The 20,713-nt window shown below is 42.5% G+C and overlaps 1 protein-coding gene across 3 annotated transcripts in view; it reads left to right on the top strand.

Moving 5' to 3' along the window:
- Positions 1 to 20,713, top strand: part of GATB (glutamyl-tRNA amidotransferase subunit B) — a 77,111-nt gene that overhangs the window by 24,956 nt on the left and 31,442 nt on the right. For all 3 annotated transcript variants that reach the window (XR_015553805.1, XM_004420914.3, XM_087437538.1), the window contains exons 3-8: positions 4,028 to 4,141; positions 6,436 to 6,634; positions 7,292 to 7,414; positions 15,784 to 15,897; positions 18,227 to 18,311; positions 19,269 to 19,313. Coding sequence is in view for 2 of the 3 variants with exons in the window: in XM_004420914.3 (XP_004420971.1) it covers positions 4,028 to 4,141; positions 6,436 to 6,634; positions 7,292 to 7,414; positions 15,784 to 15,897; positions 18,227 to 18,311; positions 19,269 to 19,313 (680 nt within the window). In the remaining variant the exon portion in view is untranslated. The remainder of the gene's footprint in view (positions 1 to 4,027; positions 4,142 to 6,435; positions 6,635 to 7,291; positions 7,415 to 15,783; positions 15,898 to 18,226; positions 18,312 to 19,268; positions 19,314 to 20,713) is intronic.

Genomic DNA, 20,713 nt, shown 5'->3' on the forward strand with positions numbered 1-20,713 from the left:
TAAAAGAATTAAGTTCTTCACTTATTTAAGAAATCGTTTCATGGCTACTAGTGTCTAAGGGTTTCAGAAGTCTAGCAATGAAACATACCCTGCTAATTGAGAAAACCTATAGGTCCACTCATTATCAAACCCTCCACATGCCACAGACTGTGTATTGAGTATTTTACAAAGTTAAAACAACACAATGCTTGCCCTCTAGGAGCACAACATCTAAAAGCAAACCTATAGAGATAGAAACTGGCAAGAAGAAAATGTTAGAAACAATATCTGCCTTGAATTATCTACGGTAGGATTTGGTTTGAGTAGCTGCTCCGGAGTTATGGCCAAGTGTTAGTAGGCTTGATAGCTACCACTAATGCACTTTATTCCTTGAAGATTTAAGATAGACTGTAGTAATTGAGAGCCTGGGTTCTGGGCTTCTGACTTCCTGGCTCTGCCATTTATTGTATGTGTCACCTTGGGCAAATTTCTTAATCTTTATGCTTCGCTTCATTATCTGCGAGATAAGGGTCATAATAGTATCTGCTCTAGGATTACTGAGAGGATTAAATGGCAAATGTATGTGATGTGCACAGCACACCTCCTGACATGGTGCAGTGCGCAATGAGTTCTTGCTGTTGATCATTCGTGAAGTCTCCTAAGGCTCAGTTGAGAAAGGTGTGCTGTGAGTTCCAAGGATTGTTGCTTTCCTTCCACTCGAAAGCTGTTGTAGCTAACCCTGAGATCCTTTGTAGTCCCTTTATGTTAATTGCAAAGAAAATTCTTTTAATTTATGTTAACTGCAAAGAAAATGCTTTTTCAGGACAAGTTAGTCTTTTGAGTTTCCAAGTTACCTGTTTGATCACTTCATACATGATTGGTAGTCGCTTCAGGGCATTTCCAGCAACAAGTTTGAGGGCCAGCAAGTGGCAGGTAACACCTTAGAGGAGACTCAGGCATCACTGCCTCTCTGAAACCTTCCCTTGATATCCATCACCTCCCTCCTCATTTGAGTTCAACACACATTAATTTAGCACCACTATTTTTCAGTTCTGTGTTAGGCTCCAGGGATACAAGGATGAACAGATGATTCCCATTCTCATGAAACTTAGTGTAATGGAAGTGTATGTAAACAGATTCGATGCACTGTGATACAAGCACAAATGGAAGGGTATAGAAGGTCAGAGAGGTACATAGGAAGAATATTAAGGAAAGTTCCACAGATTTGGTGACATCTCAGTAGATTTTGAATGGAATAAGAATGGGGAAAGTCAGCAGATCAGCGTGGTTTGTACAGGAGAACTGGACCATATGTGTGTGCAGGGATATGATAGGAGATGAAATGAAAGATGTAGGCAGGAGCTAGATCATGTTAAGAGCTTGGCCTTTATCATGTGGACATTGGGGGCCATGAAGTGATTTTAGGCAACAAAATGCTGTAAGATTTGCATGTTTAGCAGGGTTATCCCAGTATGGAAGATGAACTTGAGGTGGATGTTGGAGATCCTGGCAGGTTCATGTCCCCACTGCAGATTCATTCAGGCCAGTGACAGAGTCCTCTTGACCTCTGTATCCCTAAAGCCTAGGACTTTATAGACATTTAAGAAATTTTTTGGAATGAAGGCAGCCCGAGTTGAATTTTCTAGTTCTGCATGCTGTCCTCAGAACGTGCTGACCTGGACATCCATCTGTCATAAGCAGCTTGACTAAGATCATAATAAATTCTTTTTTCTTGGCATTTTTTTAACTGGCACTCTCTATTTACTAGCCCCTCTGTGCAACTATAGTGTAGTGATGATTGATGCTTATAATTCTGACCCTGAAGTACTTCAGGGCTTCTAAATCATCAAAAAAAGATTAAAGTATATTCAATATCGCTGTAATGTTTGTGTGTTTTACTGCATTCTTATTCTTTGGAAATTGATGGTTTATCAAGTGCCTGTGTACTCCTGTGCACGCAGCCACAGTGAGAGTCTGTGATCACCTACAACTCTTCACTCCTTCACGGTGCCGGGCACAGGGAGTTTATTAGCAACGCATGCTCAGAAATAAGCAAGCGAAACAAACCTGGGTTCTCTTCATGCCTAGAAGGAAGAAGCACCTTGGCCCCAAAAGGGCAGATTGGACAGAGATGAGAGAGAAAGCAGTGGTTAGAGAAACAGTGGGAGTGATAAAGCAAGAACTGGTACAGACCAGCGAGTCAGGCAGTTTACAAGCCAGCCCACACTGCAGGCCAGCCCACACTGCAGCCCAGCCCAGAGGAGCAGGGGTCGGGGCTGGGACACTAGCTTCCCGTTCCTGTGTGCCTTCACCTGGATCGTCAGGCTTGGGTTTGGCAGCATTCTCCACCAGCTATATTTGTATTGCAGTAACAACTGTTCAGTAAAATGCCAAACATTGGCAAGTGAAAACGTCAATAATTAGAGCATCCTGTTCCCCATACACACACGTCTTCTCATGAAAACCATTATTACTGCAGAGCTGACAATATTATTCAGCCTATTTGAAGAATTCCAAATAGAACCTGTGAGATGGCTCCATTTTGTAACCTGGCTTCCAAAACAAGGCACGTGATGTTGTTACCAGGAGGGAGATTTGCTGTTTGGGATTTCTTTTGGTGGTTGTATATTGCAGTAAGTAGAGATGCCTCTTACATTTTGTTGTATAGATTTGTTTTTAAAATCTGTGTGTTTGATCAAGTTGTTGCCTGTGTCAAAGTGTCATGCTCGTCGTCCCAGCTCGGAGAGCCAGTCCCTGAACCACAGGGATTCTGTTTGTCTCCCTCTAGGCAAGAGCATGTGTGGACTCTAGAGCTGGCTTTACCAGTTGCCAGCTCTGTGATTTGGGCCAGTCTTATTGTCTTTTTGGGTCTTGGTTCTTTTTCTGATACAGTGAAATAATAGTAATTCCTTCTTTACAGGGTTGCCGTTAGGCTGAAATAAAATGGTGAATGTGAAAGTGCTTAACTGGAAAGCCCTATATAGATAATAACATACAAAATATACTAAAGAACATCATAAATATTCTAATAAAAAATAGAAATATGTTTCATCAGCAAGCATGATGTTCTCAAAAATTTCACCAAAGTAGAGTGGGGAAAATAAGCTCTTTATTGAATTCCTACTATAGAGTAGATGTTCTAGGTGTTAGTTTATCCACTCTGCAAGGTAGATATTAAACCCCTGTTTCAGAGATGAGGAAACAGAGACTTCCAGTCACACAGCTATACATATTCATAGCAGAAGTGGGATTTGGACCTGACTCCAGAACTTAATGCTCTTTCTCCTTATCTCTGGTTGTCTATCTTGTTCCAAACCCCCATCCCCACCCCAAAGTTCTTAAAAGCTGTTCATGTCCTTTTGGGCTAGGAGATTTGCTAGTCACTTCTTGGTCATTCACTCTGACAGTGGGGCAGGGTGGGATTCAGAAGGAACTCCTGAGCTCCGAGAGCCCCTGGAGGGACCAGCAGCTCAGGGTGTAGAGCCCGCTCAGGCTCCACTTTTAGGGTGTTGGCCAGGCCTGGACAGAAAGCAAGGAGGCAGGTATGCCACTTTTCCTAGCCCTTGAGGAAATGGCTACAGCACTGTAGTTTCTAGAAGTTTGTTCTTTCTCTGTCGAAGTGTTTTCCAACCTCCCTGAGGTTTGTGAGCTGCTTCTTGGATCCTCCACTAAGGAGTCAATGCCTCTCATGTATTCTGACCAGCTCCTTGTTCTGCTTGCTGAGGGAGCGAGGTTAACTTTATTCCATGTAGTAACCACTCTACTGAGCTTTCTGGAATCTTCCCTGTTAACTTTGACGTGAGGAATTGGAGGAAAGGATCCCTGATGTGGCGGTTCATTAAGTGACCAGGGGGACCCATTTTCTTTTTTATATAAAGTTCTCCAGATTCCAGACAAAGTCAGCTTGTGAACTGGAGCTGCCCACACAGAGAACCAGAAATAATGCTCATTGAAGGGCCATATTGAATATTCAGGGAGGATGTCAGTGTGTGGGAGAAGCATTTGTTCAGACTGTGGATCTGAGAGGAGCTGTGTCATGTTTCCATAGGTTCTCAACAGGAGGTGCGTCGAAGCGGCAGTGATGACAGGCCTGGCACTGAACTGCCGCATAAACAAGAAGTCCTTGTTTGACAGGAAGCACTACTTCTATGCAGACCTCCCTGTAAGTATGCTTTGTGATCCACCCTCTGTAAGTTCTCAGAGCTGGGGGGGTTTGGAGTGAGGGAGGAGGGCTGTGCCTCTCATGTTTTCAATCAGAGCTCTGTCCATCTCAGCAGGAATTTCTGCATGGCCCTGGTGAAGGCAGGTGCCCCCCGATGTTTACTAGATTGGATGCAGTTGTCCTGATTGCTGACTCCTTGCTTAGCCTCATGCTTCTGGTGGCTCGCTCATAATTGAACGGGGAGTAGAAGCAGCCAGTGTTCTCAGGCTCAGCCGAGCCATGGTGTTTGGTGCTAATTGCCTGTTAGGACAAAAGCTCACTTTGTGGCTGCTGCCGTGGTAAATGCATATTGTAGCTCTGTAGACATAGTGAGAGCTTCCCTCTTTCAAGTTGAAGTTTCTAGTAATACGAAACATGACCCAGAAGCCTGACTAACAGCAGTAATTGGCTGAGCAGTAAACCCAATATTAACCTGCTTTTTCCTTAAAATTAGAAACTTCTTTTAAGAGAAGCCAGTGTGAACTAGAGCCAGTTTTTCATAATATTGAACTGAACCAAAACTAATGTTGCATGGGTTTCCCAAAATAATTTTTCATTCTGTCTGAGCCTCCGATAATAAGTATGGCCCTCCTTCAGATTTAGAAAAACAGTAGTGACAATGTTGCTTCACGTTTTTCTCCTTGAACTGAAGATTGGGGTCAGCTGTTTTTTAGTGGGTGAGGGCGGGAGTAGAATTAAATAAAAAATGCAGCTAGAACCTGAATTCTCCAACTGCTGCCGCTTTTCCCCTCTGGCTGCCAGCCTCTTCGCAAATTCTACTGCTTAGTAGGGTGGAGAGAATTAAACTGCATTTTTTTCATTTTTAAAAGTGATAACCAATTTGGTTAAGGTGAGAGACTGAACAATATGTGACTAAAATGAGATGTTTTGATTATCTATGGCTTTCTGTTCTTTCTGGCCCAGGTAGCTCAGATAATCTCGAGTTAGTGTTGCCAAATATTATATGGAACATACTTATACTAAAGAAGTATTAGTTGTTTATCTGAATAAACAATTTATTCAAATTATTCAAATTAGAATTTAACTGAGCATCCTATATTTTATTTGGCAACCCTACTCAGAGTTTAATTTTTATAAATTGAGACTCCTATTTCAGCCCAGAGAATGAGTTGGCATAATGCAGTGGTTCTCAAAGTATGTTCTCCAGGCCACTAGAATCAGCATCTCCTGGGAACTTGTTAGAAATGTAAATTCTCAGATGCCACCCCAGACCTGCAGAATCAGAAACTCTTCAGGTGGGGACAGACAGTCTGTGTTTTGACCAGCCTGCTCCGTGATCAGATGCAGCCAAAGTTTGAAAAATGCTCGGCTGGCTAGGAGCACAGACTCTGGAGCCAGACCATCTGAGTTCAAATCCTGATGTTGATACTTACTAGCTCTGTGGCTGTGGGCAAGGCCCTGAACCCCTGTCTGCCCTGTACCTCCCTCGTAGGTTGTCAAGGGGATAAGGGACTGAGGCCAGTGTCTGGACCCACACGTGCTACAGACGCTTCAGCTGTTTTTCTCTCCAGTTCTCCGTATTGACCTGCTGTCTCTTTAATGTGTGTTGATGCATGTGTGCGTTTGAAATTCTTCCTCTCCACTTAGAAGGCAGTGAGGGATTCCTAGCAACATCTATCAGTTATTTCAGTACTACGTGCTTTCCATTAGCTGAGTGTGAGTGTCACAGCGTCTTCTGGCTAGAGGAGCAGGAAAGTTGGGTCAGGGAGGACAGCTGGCATGAGTGGTTAGCTTACAGAGCAGGAACAAAACAAGCTAAAACGCACCAGCAACTGCTGTCGGCCCCGCTGAGAGTAGGTGGCAAAATGCTTAGCCAGCACTTCCCAGTAAGGAGGGTCTGTCAGGAGCCCAGTAATCAGATGCAGGGTTTAGGCTAATGAGCTAAGTGGAAACAATAAATTCTTTTCTTAGAGGCCTCTGACAATGAGATTATTGTTATTCCCCAAAATGGTACTTATGTAGGGAAGATGAGATTCGTGTTGTTTATTGCATCATTATGGGGGGGCAGGGGGGAGCGGGGAAGGAAAGCGGGAATGGGAAAAGCCAGAACAGGCCGGAGTAAATTATGGCTGCAGTGTATAAACTAATTTTTCTTCTCCTTTTCCTTTTTTGTTTTTGTTTTGTTTTGTTGTGTTTTTAAGTAAGCCTATAGTTTTGTGACATTAAAAGCAAAAGTAAATTGGACCGGCTTTTATGTCTGGACTAGTGACTGTGTAACCCATGTTTGTGTGCAGGCAGGCTACCAAATTACCCAGCAAAGGCTTCCGATCGCTGTGAATGGGAGCATGGTGTACGGCGTCTGTGTGGGGAAGAAGCGGAGTCAGGTGATCAACAAGACAGTGAGGGTCAAGCAGATCCAGCTGGAGCAAGACAGTGGCAAAAGCCTCCACGATGACCTGCGGTCTCAGACGCTCATTGATTTGAACAGGGCGGGTAGGCTTGGAGATTTTCCGTTACTTTTCCTTCCGGCCACCTCTGTTCTCCTCCAGAGTTTTCCCAGACCAATTGAGGAAACAGGCCCAGCAGCATGACAGATGGAGATAAAAATATCAGCGTTGTTATTGGCATAGCTGATTAGAGAGCACCGCTTGAACTGTGATTACTATTGGGCTTGCTAATAATCCACCACTAAAATGAGACAGATGTAGCCACATAGTCACGGACCCGACAGCTTGATGTCTTAAGCAGACTTTAAAAGAAATGAACCAAAATTAAAAATCAAAAAGTGAGGGGAGGGCCGGCCCCGTGGCTTAGCGGTTAAGTGCGCAGCGCTCTGCTGCTGGCGGCCCGGGTTCGGATCCCGGGCGCGCACCGACACACCGCTTCTCCGGCCATGCTGAGGCCGCGTCCCACATACAGCAACTAGAAGGATGTGCAACTATGACATACAACTATCTACTGGGGCTTTGGGGGAAAAAAATAAATAAATTATTTAAAAAAGCGAGGGGAAAGAGAGAAACAGTTCAAAGACTAGAACCCCCTCTTCGCGAGTCCTTCAGTAATGCAGGGTTTTCCTAAAACTTCAGCCTCATTTATCTGCTGATCCAATTGGAGAGCTCGAGTCAGGCTGACTCTGCCTCTCTTTGGTAGGAGTTGGCCTTCTGGAAGTGGTCCTGGAACCTGACATGTCCTGTGGAGAAGAGGCAGCAACAGCAGTCAGGGAGCTGCAGCTGATACTTCAAGCCCTGGGGACGAGCCGGGCGAATATGGCAGGTGAAGCCACAGAAGCAGTGTCCCTCCTTCTAGACCTCCTCCCTTTCTGCTTCCAGGCTCTCTTCTCACTTGAGTTTTGTTCTCTGCATCAGCTACATTGAGATGGTTCACATGCTTTTTCCAGCCTTTTGCACTGTTTGTTTTGTTTTGTTTTGTTTTTTCTTAGAATTTTCCTTGCATTCTTTTCTGAGCCCCCAACCACAGTAAACACACAAACAATGACAGTGCAGAGGCACTAAGCCCAAGAAGGTCAGATTGAGAGTCAAAGGACTAGATGCTTTCTCTTGGCTTCATGCATCAAAATGTTGAGGATTAATAAAATAATGTGTTTGAACAGTTTCATCTTTCTCAGAAGGAAGAAGCTATGTTTATCCAGAATAACTCTTAGTTTATGAGTGCTGTGTGGGTGGCACTTTTTTGCTGGTTGATGCTTTTCCTTTAGGCCTCTTTCTTTTCCATCTTTGTAGACTTTTCATTCATGTACAGCTGAAGCCAAATTATATCAACTATAAGTCAAGGTTATAATTTCACAAAACTTTAACTTTGAAATAAAGTCTTAAGTTCAGTAGAAATATAGTAAGAAATTAAACAAAGAAAAAATGTGCACCCTTGAGACCAAGCAAACTGGATATAATTGATTGCACTGGATTGAATTGGATATAAAGATTACAGGGGGCTGGCCCAGTGGCGCAGTAGTTAAGTTCGAGCGCTCTGCTGTGGTGGCCCAGGGTTAGTGGGTTCAGATCCTGGGCATGGACCTACACACCACTCATCAAGCTGTGCTGTGGCAGCATCCTGTATACAAAGTAGAGGAAGATTGGCACAGATGTTAGCTCAGGGCCGATCTTCCTCGCTAAAAAAAAAAAAAAAAAAAAATTACAAGTATTGGTCAAACTCAGTTTCTTCATGACTCGCTCTCTTGGCCCCTTCTTAGCGCTGCTTTGCTGGCCCTGAAGTCCCTGAAAGCTAGTCTCTCCCATGGTTTTCCCTTATTTTCTGTTACCAGTGGCTTTTTAAAAAAACTTCTGCCACCCACAGAGCACTCCCTGATAGAGTGGAGGAAGGGTACAGATTCTGCATATACAGTTGTTAATCTGTACTCAGTACAGAGGTGTATTAGTCAGGGTTCTCCAGAGAAGCAGAACCAATAGAATGTGTGTGTATATGTTATATATAGGTCTATATGTTTATATATAAAGAGATTTATTACAAGGAAATGGCTCATGTGATTACGGAGGCTGAGAAGTCCCAGGATCTGCAGTCAGCAAGCTATGGGAGAGCGATTGCAGGAGAGCTCTTGCAGGAGAGCAAGCTCCAGGAGAACAGGTAGAGTAATTCCAGTCCACGTCCAAAGGCCTGAGAACCAGGAGAGCCAGTGGTGTAAGTTCCAGTCTGAGCCCAAGTCCAAAGGCAGGAGAAGACTGATGTCACAGCTCAAACACAGTTAGGCAGAGAGAGCGAATTACCCCCTACTCCGCCTTTTGTTCTATTCAGGCCTTCAGTGGATTGAATGAGGCCCACCCACAATGAGAAAGGCAATCTGCTTTATTCAGTCTGTGATTCAAATGTTAATCTCATTTGAGATTTGAGGGAAACACTCTCATGGACACTCCCAGAATAATGTTTAACCAAATATTTGGGTACCCTGTAGCCCAGTCAGGTTGACACGCAGAATTAACCATCACAAGTAAGTGGTCACGGTGGGTGCCAGTAAATACCACTGATTGTGATGATTCATCTCCCTACCAGGTTATAATACTATTTACCGACTTTTTTATGTCACATAATATATCTGCATGTTACAAAGGGACTTCTCAATTTGTAATGCTACATTTGTCACATAGGACATCTTACAAGCAACAAATTGTAACATCAGAGCCCTGGTACAAGTTGAATTCGGAGACAGAACTTGCTGATTTGCTATCTCCTTTAAGCTAAAGACTGGAAAAACACAGCCACATGAGTTTGAGTGGCATAAAGGTTAGCTGCCTACAAATTTGCGTTATTGAAATGAGGCTCTGTTTTAGAGTAAGAGGACTCTCTGTTTTAGATTTATGGCTCATGCTGCTCTTTTAGCCACAGAACATAAATGACATATGGCAGTTTGAATGGTTATCCATTTATGCACTAAATGTTGATTCTCTATTGCTTTAAAAAAAGTTTTTATTATTCCATTCTTCCTCCAAATAACTGTGATTCCTACCAAACCTATGGAATGATAAACAGGCCACCTGTTAGCTGAGAAATAGTCCCATCTGGGTCCTTGCCAAGAGAGAAACCACAACGCAAGAACTCATCAGTTGGTGACAGCTGAGAGGGTTCATTAAATCGCATTTGTTGTGACACTTTTTGTTGCTTTTAAATACAAATCCAACAGCTTTGCCCCTAGCACAGCAGCAGAGTGGCTGTGGTTGTTCTAAAGTGCTTTGGGGAGCTAAGGTCTGCCTTGAGTCTGCGGGGGTCCAGCTTTTGTGCTGTTAGCATTTTATCTGCCCGTAGCCCTTTGCTCATTCTTCTGTACCACCACCGTAGGACCACTGTGTGTCGGCGCTGGAGACTGCAGCTGGGAACTGAGGGCCACCCTAGGGAGGACCAGTGGACCCCCAGCATGCTTTGGAATGACTCTTAAATTGTTCTGGGCTGTGATTCAGTGAGTTCCTGATGGTTTTGCTAATGCGCATGGATCAGCTCAGCCCAGCTTCCAAAAGTCATTTCCTTCTCAGCGGCTGTCTGCCACTCTTGAGATCCTCAAGGCAGTCTCTTGAGTTGAATGTGCACTGACGTAGACCTACTAAATGTTTCCATGATAATAATATCTGCCAGTTTAAACGTTTAGTATGTGCTCATTGGTTCACTCGGCATTTTTTTAAATTAATTTATCATCTCATTTAAACTTTACAACATTCCTGAGAGAGAGGTGTTATTATGCCTGTTATACAGGTGAGGAAACAGGCCTAGAGAGGTTGGGTTAATTGCCCAAGGAAGTGACCAAGCTGGGATTTGAGCCTAGGTCTGTCTGACTCCAGGAACCCTTTCTTTAAGCACTGCATCACACTGCTTCCTAGTGGCAGCCACGACACTGTCATAATTGCCATAGATAGCAACTCAGAGAGGTGGCGTAGCAAAGCGTGGATGCTGAGGGCTCTGAGGTCCCAGACCAAAGTTGGAATCCTGTCCTATCATGTCTGGCTGTAGGAACCTGGGCAAGGTGTTTGATTTCTCTGAGCCTCAATTTCCATACTTATCAAATGAGGAAAGGGAAAGGAAGAAACCAAAGAGGAGAGGAGGTCATCCAAGTCTTCAGATAGAGTTGGGGCAGCTGGACGGTGTTACTGCTTACTGAGACAGGGAAGATGGGGAGAGGAGAGGCAGTCTGGAATTCCATTTTGGATATGTTAAGTTTGAAATGCCTAAGGGATGTCTAAGTGGCTTTGTCATTAAAGCTGTATTGCAGGGAATGAATGTGATAATGTCTATAAAACTTATCACAGGTCCTGACAAATAGCCTGTGCTCAGTAAATGTTAGGTGCTTTTATTAACAGTGATAAGTAGTATTCCTTTTACAGAATCGCAACTCATTTTGGATGACTAAGCTGTGTGAAATGTATTTGATAAAATTTGGTCACATAATTGTTTTTTTGGTCAAACCTTGTTATTTAAGTTCTGGAGAGTATTCAGTGATCACAATAAGAAAGCTTAACAGACCTACTCACTAACTTCTCAGGCCCCTGCTGTTTACAGAAACAGTTTTCTCTCCTGATGTTATATTTTTGATGTGTGAATGTGTTTTAGAAAAGAAAATGTAACTGCGCCATATCACTATACTCAGTGGTATAGTTTTTTAGTTTTGCTGTTACAAATCTCTACTTCTCGAGGGTAGAAATTGAGCTTGATGACATTCTCGTGATGTGCGAAGGAAGGCCCTCCCTGGGAGTTGCCGGATGCATTGAAGTAAACCTGACTGCTAAGGCTTTTGTGCACTTGAGGCAATTTAACCTAATTTGTTTAAAAGGTATATTGTCTTCTCTGGATAGAATGTCTTTTGTTAATGTTTGATACTGTATTTGAATCTAGGCTAGTGAACTCTCTCTCAGCACTGCAGGATACTAAATGGTTCCTCTCAGACATTTGTGTGGTAGGGTCTTCTCCGGGAGAGACTGAAATTCATGCTTTTATTCCCTTTCCAAATTAGAATTCTAAGTGGTGAAAGATGGTTTCGTTTTTAAAAGCAGGTGAGGTCCAATTCAGGGTTCCCTGAGTTCAAAGAAAGTTGTCTCCCAAGTATTAAGATTTGGTTGAGCAGAGCCCAGCGTACTTTGGAAGTTTCCTTTGAGCTGAATAAGCCTTTGAGATGATTCCAGCTGTAGATTAGTCCTATTCAGACAGAACTTTAGAACTTGTCAGGAACCAACTGTGAGACAGTAACCAGTCTGCTTATTGCTCAAGAAAATATCAGCATTTTGACCCATTCAACAAGGCATTAATTTATTGAACAATTACCGTGTGCCAGACCCAGCTCTAGGTTCTGAATAGAGCAGTGAAAAAGACGTTGTTCTGCTACACAGAGCTTATATTCACGAGGAAGAAAAATACATTAACAAATAAAACAATTATAGAGATAAGTGCATTAAGGAGATAAATAGGGTGCCATGATAAAGAATAACATTGGAAGGTGCAGGCCTCTCAGAGGAGGCAGCCTTTGTTTGAGACCTGAAGGATGACTCCAGGCCCCAGCCAGCATAGAGCAAGGGGATGAGCATTCAAGGAACAGCTAAAGCAAAGTCTCTGAGCTGAGAAAAAGCTCAGAATGTGCTCTGAGGTCGCAGAGATAAAAAAAGCCACTGTAGGGAAGGCGTAACGAGCAGGGGAATGTGGCATCAGAGAAGTCAGAAAAGGTAGGCAAAGGATAGATTATGGATAATCGTAAGAAGTTTGGATTTCATTCGAAGTGCAGGGGAAGTCATGGAGGGGCTTTTAAGCAAGGGAATGACGTAGTCTGTTTAGTGTTTTAGAAAACCACTCTGTGGAAAGTGGATTTCAGAAGGGTAAGAGTAGAAGCAAGGGGACCAGTTAAGAAGCTTCTGCAATAGTTCCCGTGGAAGAGGATGTGGACAGGGCTGATGTCAGTGAAGATGGAGAGATCAAGATAGTTTTTAGAAATAACAGGAGTTGTTAACAGGCTGGTGTGGAAGGCAAGGGGCAGGAAGAAATCAAGGATGCCTTCAGGGAAGCTTGAGGAATGAGGTGCTGGTGCTCTTTACTGACATTGGGAAGATGAGTATAAGAATGGCTTTGTGGAGGGGCACATCAGGATTTAGTTTTAGAAATTGAAATACCTGTGAGACCTCCAAGAGGAGGTGTCAAGTAGACATTGGAGGTCAGTGTGGAGCTCAGAGTAGAGGTCTGGGCTGAAGAGAGAAATTTAGAAGTAATCAGCACATAGGTAGTATTTAAAACCATATACCCTTACAGAGAGTGTGAGTGAAGAAGACGGTCCTGAGTTTGGATGAGAAAGAAAGCACCAGCAAATGAAATAGAGTGTCCGGGGAGATAGGAGGGAAACCAAGAGAGCGTAAGGTCACAGCAGCTGAGAGAGGAAGATATTTCAAGAAGGCGTTGGTGATTGGTATGTCACATGCTGCTGAGGTATCCTGTAAGGATAGAATGCGTCCTGTGTCTGCTGAATTTGGATTTGGTGACTTTGACGAGGCATTTTCAGAGAGGTGGGGATAGAAGCCAGGCTGAAGTGGGTTTAGGAGTAAATGGGAGGTGAGATCATGGAGACAATATGTCTCTGCAACAAGCAAACCAACTAACAAAACTTGTTCAAGAGGCTTTACTGGAAAGAAAAGCAGAGAAACCATAGCTGAATAACTAATGGAGAGAGAATTGGGTTCAAAGGAGTAGGTTTTTTGTTCTTTGTTTTTTTAATGAGAAATCCTATTGTTTATGTATATATGAGAAGTAGTACTGAGAAAGAGAGATTAATGATTGATGTGGGAGAGAGGAGATAACTGAAAGAGTGATGTCCTTGGGAAGGCATGAGGGGTGGGGATTTAAAATCTGGGCCCAATCCTCAAGGGCCTTCCATTCTGGTCTTAAAGATAAGATTAATTCAAAATAGGCTATAGTTATGTGCTAAATTCTGTGGTTTTGATTGTGTATTTTCTGATAGTTCAGAAGAGCCACCAGTGGAGGCTAACTTACTGATGAGGGTTTCTAGGGAGAGAAGGCAGTAACAATTAAGTGGGACCTTGAAGGATAAGCAGAGTTTGAAAAAGGGACAGTAACACTGATAAAGAGAATGTGTGGGAGCCAGTAGAGTAGACAGGGTCTTGTATGCAGAAAGCTCCACTGACTGAAGGAGAGCTTTCTCATGGAATGAGTAGTGGAAAAATGTGGGTCATGTCCACCAACACCAGATGAGGGCATTTGAATACCAAGCAGAGGAGACAAGATGATCCAGTAGGAGCTGACTATACACTTGAGCAAGCAACAGGAATGATGAAAACCATATTGTAGCAGGATGAAGTCATAGCCACATTGTAACCACATTCTGTAGCCTGGGCCTGAAGTTTCAAGTCCTCGGGCGAGGGTGGCTGCTGTGGAAATGGAGAGCAAGTGACAGATATGGGGGATATTTAGAGGGAAGAACTGATAGGATCTATCTATCTTGTCAGTTTGGATATAAAGGGCAAAGAAAACAGAGAAGCAGATGATGACTTCAGGGTTCCTAGACCAAGAGTCCAATGATATTGGGAATGGTCGGGACTTCTTGAGATTCAGGTAAGCACAAATTGTCTGAAAGAGGCTATAGGATTTTGTAAAAAATGTTGGGAAGTCCGTGCTAGAGACTTCAAGTAATTTCTGAGCTGGAAGGCACCTTTTCCCTGGCTGTTAGCATGGGTGGCAGCTGGAGCTGAGAGTGGGTGAGCTCTTCCCTTTTCTTGAAGGAATGAGTGGAGAGCAGGGCAAGCAGCAGCCAGTGGTCTCAAGCTCAGAGGAGATCGAGCCCCACAGCTCAGCAATAGGGGAATAACGGAACCTACTTCCAAGGGTCTCCTTTTCTGGACATGGAATTTATTTATACTATTTTATTATTTTAATATACTTTTGCTGAGGAATCTTGGAAAATTAATTTCTTTATTCAGCTCATCAAAACACTCTGGTTTGTCAGGTTACTTTTTTTTTTTTTTTGGTGAGGAAGATTCGCCCTGAGCTAACATCTGTTGCCACTCTTGCTCTTGTTGCTGAGGAAGGTTGTCGCTGAGCTAACATTTGTGCCAGTCTTCCTCCATTTTGTATGTGGGACACCGCCACGGCACGGCTTGATGTGCAGTGTGTAGGTGCACAACCGGGAACTGAACCTGCAAACCCCAGGCCAGGCCCCTCAGATTACTTTTTAATTTAAAAACTTGCCCAGGAGCATAGAAATCCAGCATTTTGTCTTCTCATTCTGTTCTGTTTTAGATATTGTAAACAAAATTGGAGACTAGAGTATTTGAGCTTTACTTTGTAGGGTGTAAAATGTGATTATTTATTATCTTCATCTCCCTGTTTGTCTTGGGATTTTGCCTCCCTCTCCTCCTCAGGAGCCTCTTAGTCCTCTCCACAAACCACCTGCTTCCTTAGGGGTTATTGCTGCTACTCTGAAGGGGCTCTCAGGGTCAGAGAAGGTCATCCCAGGATGGGGATGGCCCCCCCACAGATGCTCCTCTTCATAACAGCACTGTCTGTGTGCTGCAGCAAATCCTTACAGCAGTCAGGAAGGATTCAGAGTCATGTTTGTGGAAGGAAGAGATTATTACAGTACCTGGAGGAAGGAGAAGGAAAAAGCCCAGGTTTCTGGCTCTTGCCCTTGAGCTGTAAATTCTCAAGGACTCTCTTATAAATCTCCTGGAATCACTGTTGGAACTCCACATTCCCGTGGAGAGCAGTGTAGGGTTATCAGATAATCATTTCTGAGGCCTTCCCCCCAACCCAGCTCTGACACTTGAAAAAAAAACTTCAGAATAAAACTACAGAGTAAATCTCCATTTTAACAGTGTTGTTTTTCTTATTTGGCACAAAAGAAATTAGATGTCCCCAGCTGGTAAATCCAAAATTTCTCCTCTCTCCTGCATGTGCACGAGTGCACACAAATACACACATGCACACATACACACACACACCTTAGGACTGTAATCTCTTAAGTGGACAGAAGTACCAGCTGTGTGCTTCAGGACCGATGGTACCTTCTCTAAAGTTAGGTTGCTGTAACTAAACAGCAAGTAGAGTTAGATATTGCTTGCCTGGACACTTTCTTGCCTTAAACAAACCATGTTACCTAAAAGATTTTCTAAACAGTTGTCTTTTTTCTCTCCTTCCAGAGGGCCAGTTGAGAGTGGATGCCAATATATCTGTGCATCACCCTGGAGAGCCTCTGGGCATTAGAACTGAAGTGAAGAATCTCAACAGTGCCAGATTCTTGGCCAAAGCAATAGGTGAATGTCAGCTGTTACTCTTAATGTACCTCTTTGTAGCAGTTATCTGTTGCTGTGTAACAAGCCACCCCAAACCTTAGTGGCTTATATAATAACCATTTCAGTTTTCACGATTCTGTGGATTGGGTGGTTTTTCTGCTGCTCCTGCCTTGGCTCACTCGTGTAGCTGTGTGAAGCTGGCAGCTCAGCTGAAACAAAGGATCTGAGCTGACCTCACTCACATGTTGGGGCCTTGGTGCTGGGGGTCTGCTAGGCTTCTCTATCCACATGGTCTTTCTTCATTTGCTTGCCAAGCCTTGGCCTTCTTATTTGGCAGTGGGGCATTCCAGAAGGATGAAGGCAGAAGCCTTAAGGCCTCTTGAGTCCTCAGCTCTAGAACTCACACAATGTCTCTTCCAACATAATCTGTTCAAAGCAGATTGAATTCAAAGCAGATTCAAGGGAAGGGGAAACAGACTCCACCTCTTTATTGGAGGATCTGCAAAATACTGTAGCTGTTTTTCCGTTGACCACATTCATTCTGATCAGCATGAACTTTATAAAGTAACATTTGTTCATTATAGATTGGCCATAATATTGACCTAATTTTTCTGCTTTTTACTATTTTTGCTAATAGATTACATGCAACTACATAATCAAGTGTTGGTCTTGTTGGAGTATATGCTGTGGGTATTTCAGTGTTGACAAATAAATAATAATAATTAAAATAGAACAGTTGAGTGAGATTAACATCTGGGACAATCCCATAGGAATTGCTGACTGTGAATCTGAGGGGAAGACATTTCAGAGAATAAAAATATTTTTTAAAACCAAAGGATCTAGAGGGGAAGAGAGAAGGTAGGGAAGAGGTAGAGTTTAAAGAGCACCCATTCAGGGATGCACGAGCACAAGACAGCTGAATGTGTTGCTACAGCCAAAACGTTTAGTAGAGTCCTGGGTCTTGTCAGGAAAAATATTAGAAACCATAGAGAAAAGATTTTCTAGTATTGTATAAAACCTTATTGTATGAACCTGAAATGATCAACCAGCCTCAATGAAGACATTCTGAGTCTACAAATTTTCAGTAAAAACGCATTAACGTGGTCAAGGGGATAACTTACGGGAGGTGAATGGGTAGAGGAAGCTTCCTATATGAAGACATACCTCTGTCTCTAAAAGGAGACACAGTCCATGTTTCTGAAGCCATGAAAGGTTTGGGTCAGGGAAAACCCTTATAGTCCAAGGTTGTGAAGGGGAAACTTGAACAAATGGAAGAAAGTTCCACTTCACTTAGTAGATAGTAAGTGTTCTGGGACTCAGTATTCTAAGACGTGGGTAGATTAATCTAAAAAAACAAACAGCAAGATTTTAGGTAGATTCATCGATAATGAGTTATGAAGAAGACCCCTGCCTGTTTTTGGCTCTTTCTAATCTTCTGTTATCCTATGAAGTACCCTTTGGAGCAATAGTCTGAGATAGAATTCTACCTGTGGTCTGACTCAGACTAGAAGAACCAAACCTTTACAATTACAGGCTTAATTCTCCAAGCCTGTAATTTTTCCACCCCATTTTTTTCCCTACACTGGTCCTTTTAGCCATCATTTCATGTCAATCAAAGAAACCATTGGAGTGGGGAAGATGAGGAGCAGAAACTGAGATAGTTTGGTGTTACTGCTTCTTATCAGCTCAGATAAGAGAGTTTGGATTTGGGCAAGGGAAGGTGGTGCATGGTAGGGTGAGGAATTAAGGGGGAGGCTAAAGCTATTTTCATAAAGAAGCTTAGCAATTGTGGCTTTGTTTTGATTACCACAGCCTGCCTTATTTGAAGGTGAGAGCATGGCATAGAGCAGTGGTTCTTAATCATTTGGGGTCATAAATCCTTTTGAAACTATAATGGAAATTCTGGACCCTCTCTCCAAAAAATGTACATACACAGATGTCCACACTTTGTATACAATTTCAGGAGGTACCAGAACCCTCTGAAGCCCATCCATGGATCCCAGGATAAGAACTCTTTATAGGCAGGCAATAGTCCTAGATCTGGAGTCACAAAGCCTAGATATTGGTCCTGGCCCTTCTTCTGCCAAGTTGTATAATCTGTACTGGCTCACTTAATCTCTCTGAACCTGACTTTTCTCAAAAAGTGAGGGGGTGCAGCTTTCTAAAAGGCCCTTTCCAGCACCATTACTGTATGACAGCAGTGAGAAGAAAATACAGCATATAAGGAAAGAATTATTATAAACAACTTTCTTGATTATTTTTGACTTAAAGGTTAAAAAAGATTTCTAATTATTGCTTGACTGGATGAAAGGAATCAAAATATGATACTAAATTACTATGTTTTTCTTAGACTATGAAATTCAGAGACAAATCAATGAACTTGAGAATGGAGGTGAAATTCTGAACGAAACTCGCTCCTTTGATTACAAGCTGGGGTGAGTTCGCATTGACAAGCATCTTGAGGACAGCTGGGTAGGCTCCGGTCTGGGCTGCCACAGACCAGCCATGTGACCTTGAAGAAGGTACTTAGCTTCTCTGCACTTTAGTTTTCTCATTAGTAAAATTCAGGAAATACTGTACCCTACAGGGGTGTAATATACCCTGATGAGAGGGCTGGTAAGTGGTTTAAACTGGACCAGACTTGTACGTAAGCACTTAGTCTTAGGTCCTGGACTTCTCTTGCTTCCAGCTTACCTGCTTTTCAGCAAAAATTTTTACTTCCTTAAATTCTATCAGATTTAACCTCTGCCAGTTTAATCTAGAGGTGGAGAAAACCTTAGAGGTGGTTGTAGAGGTGCCTTATTTTTTTTTAGATAACTTTGACTCTAAATTTTCTGGCTTTCAATTTTGAGAATTTTATACTTTTAGCAGAAGACTGAAAAAAGCTCAAAAGCGTACCATTTGAGCTGGTTCAAAGCTGGAAACATTGAAGCATTTTCTTTTCTTTTTTTTTTTTAATTATCATTCTGAATATTTCTCTTTTTTTTAATTTTTTTTTTTTTCCTGAGGAAGATTCACCCTGAGCTAACATCTCTTGCCAATCTTCCTCTTTTTGCTTGTGCAAGATTCGCCCTGAGCTAACATCTGTGCCAGTCTTCCTCTATTTTGTATGTGGGTTGCCACCACATTATGGCCACTGACAAACGGTGTAGGTCTATGCCCAGGAACCGAACCTGGGCTGCCAAAGCAGAGCACACTGAACTTAACCACTAAGCCATGGGGCCAACCCCATTTAATACTATTTTTTAATGTAATTATGTAAGTGTCTCCCAAGGAAGGCTGAAGAGCTTGAATTTGCCTGTGTCCCTTATTGGTGTGGAAACCCCCTCTCTGTAGATATGCCAGCCAATGTTGCATGCAGTATTTAATGTTTTCTTATTTAACTATCATAGGTGCACCGTACCAATGAGAGACAAAGAAGGAAAACAAGACTACAGGTGGTTACTACTCTTGTCAAAATGCCATTCTGTATTTGGGGTGAGGGGCATATTTCAAATCCACTTACAGATCAACATAATGATTCTGGATAGTTTTTAGGAACCACTTTTCATTGTTGCATGATGCAAAATCTAGACTTCCTATTTTATGTGTGTATTGAGAGAAACCAAATTTTCTTGATTTGGTAGCCTTGGCATGTCTTATTTGATGGGATTCAACTGTTGGAAGACACTTATTCACTCACTTCTGTGTCAAAGTTGTTATAATTGAGCTAAGAGGATGGCAATTGAGGATGGGGCCTAGGCTGTTCTTATTCTTATATTCAGTAACAAATTCAGTAATACACTGACGTTCCATGAAAAAAGACATGTATATGTTAATGGCATTTCCCTTCAAACCTCAAGTGATGCTATTTGATACATTAAGCAAATTGTATTTAATATGAGACCCAGAAATAAAGCAAATAATAAGGATAGACTTAAGATAAACTGAACCTCTGATTTTTTTTCCCATTGAAGTTAGCAGATTGCAGAGATGGAAGTTTTAAGCAATGAAGTTGTTGAGGTTAGCCCACCTTTCCTTTGTAAAGCATAGGAAGTTCTAAGTGTAGCCATTGCTGTCCAGGAGGAACAAATGTAGCATCATGATATGGGAAAGAAGAAGCTCAGAAACCCTAGAGTGAACTTCACGTCAAGGAGTCCTCTCATGTGTCTGTCGAAGTCAAGATTATTTTAATTACTGTGAAATTCTAGATTCAATCTGTACTTCCCAAGAACTTCTTTGTTCTTCAGTTTTGCCCCTACTCTGTTTTGGGTGCTTTCTTGATAAGCATGGAGTTTGGCTTTTAGCTTAGTCAGTGGCTTCAGCTCAATCCCTTGGGTTAATAGATGGTGGGATTCAGGCAGCCTCCCTTTGGTTTCCTCTTGCCTTCACAAGTCAGACTGATTCATAGCACAGATTTGCCATCAAGGTGATGGGTTGCTTGCATTTCTAATCTATTACCTTGGAGCCACCATTTGTTCGTCATTATCCTGCTTCTCCATTAGCCCTTTGACAAGTGTGGGCAGAGAGAAAATGTTAGTGCTGGAATAGAACAGAGAGAAGGACATCTTTGTTTCCTAAGATTAATATGCAATGGTGTAGCTTCCACATTTTTTCAAATTAATTGACTTCATTTTTTGGAACAGTTTTAAGTTTACAACAAAATTGAGTGGAGATTACAGAGAGTTCCTATAAACTCCTTCTCCCTCCCAGCCACCCACCCCCACAGTTTCCCCTAATAACATCTTGCATTAGTGTGGTCCATTTGTTACAGTTGATGAACCGATATTGATACCTTATTATTAACTAAAGTCCATAGTTTACTTTAGGGCACACTCTTGATGTTGTACATTCTGTG

This window comes from Ceratotherium simum, chromosome 12 (genome assembly GCF_057802395.1).
Source record: "Ceratotherium simum simum isolate JZ-2026a chromosome 12, ASM5780239v1, whole genome shotgun sequence".
Lineage (NCBI taxonomy): Eukaryota > Metazoa > Chordata > Mammalia > Perissodactyla > Rhinocerotidae > Ceratotherium > Ceratotherium simum.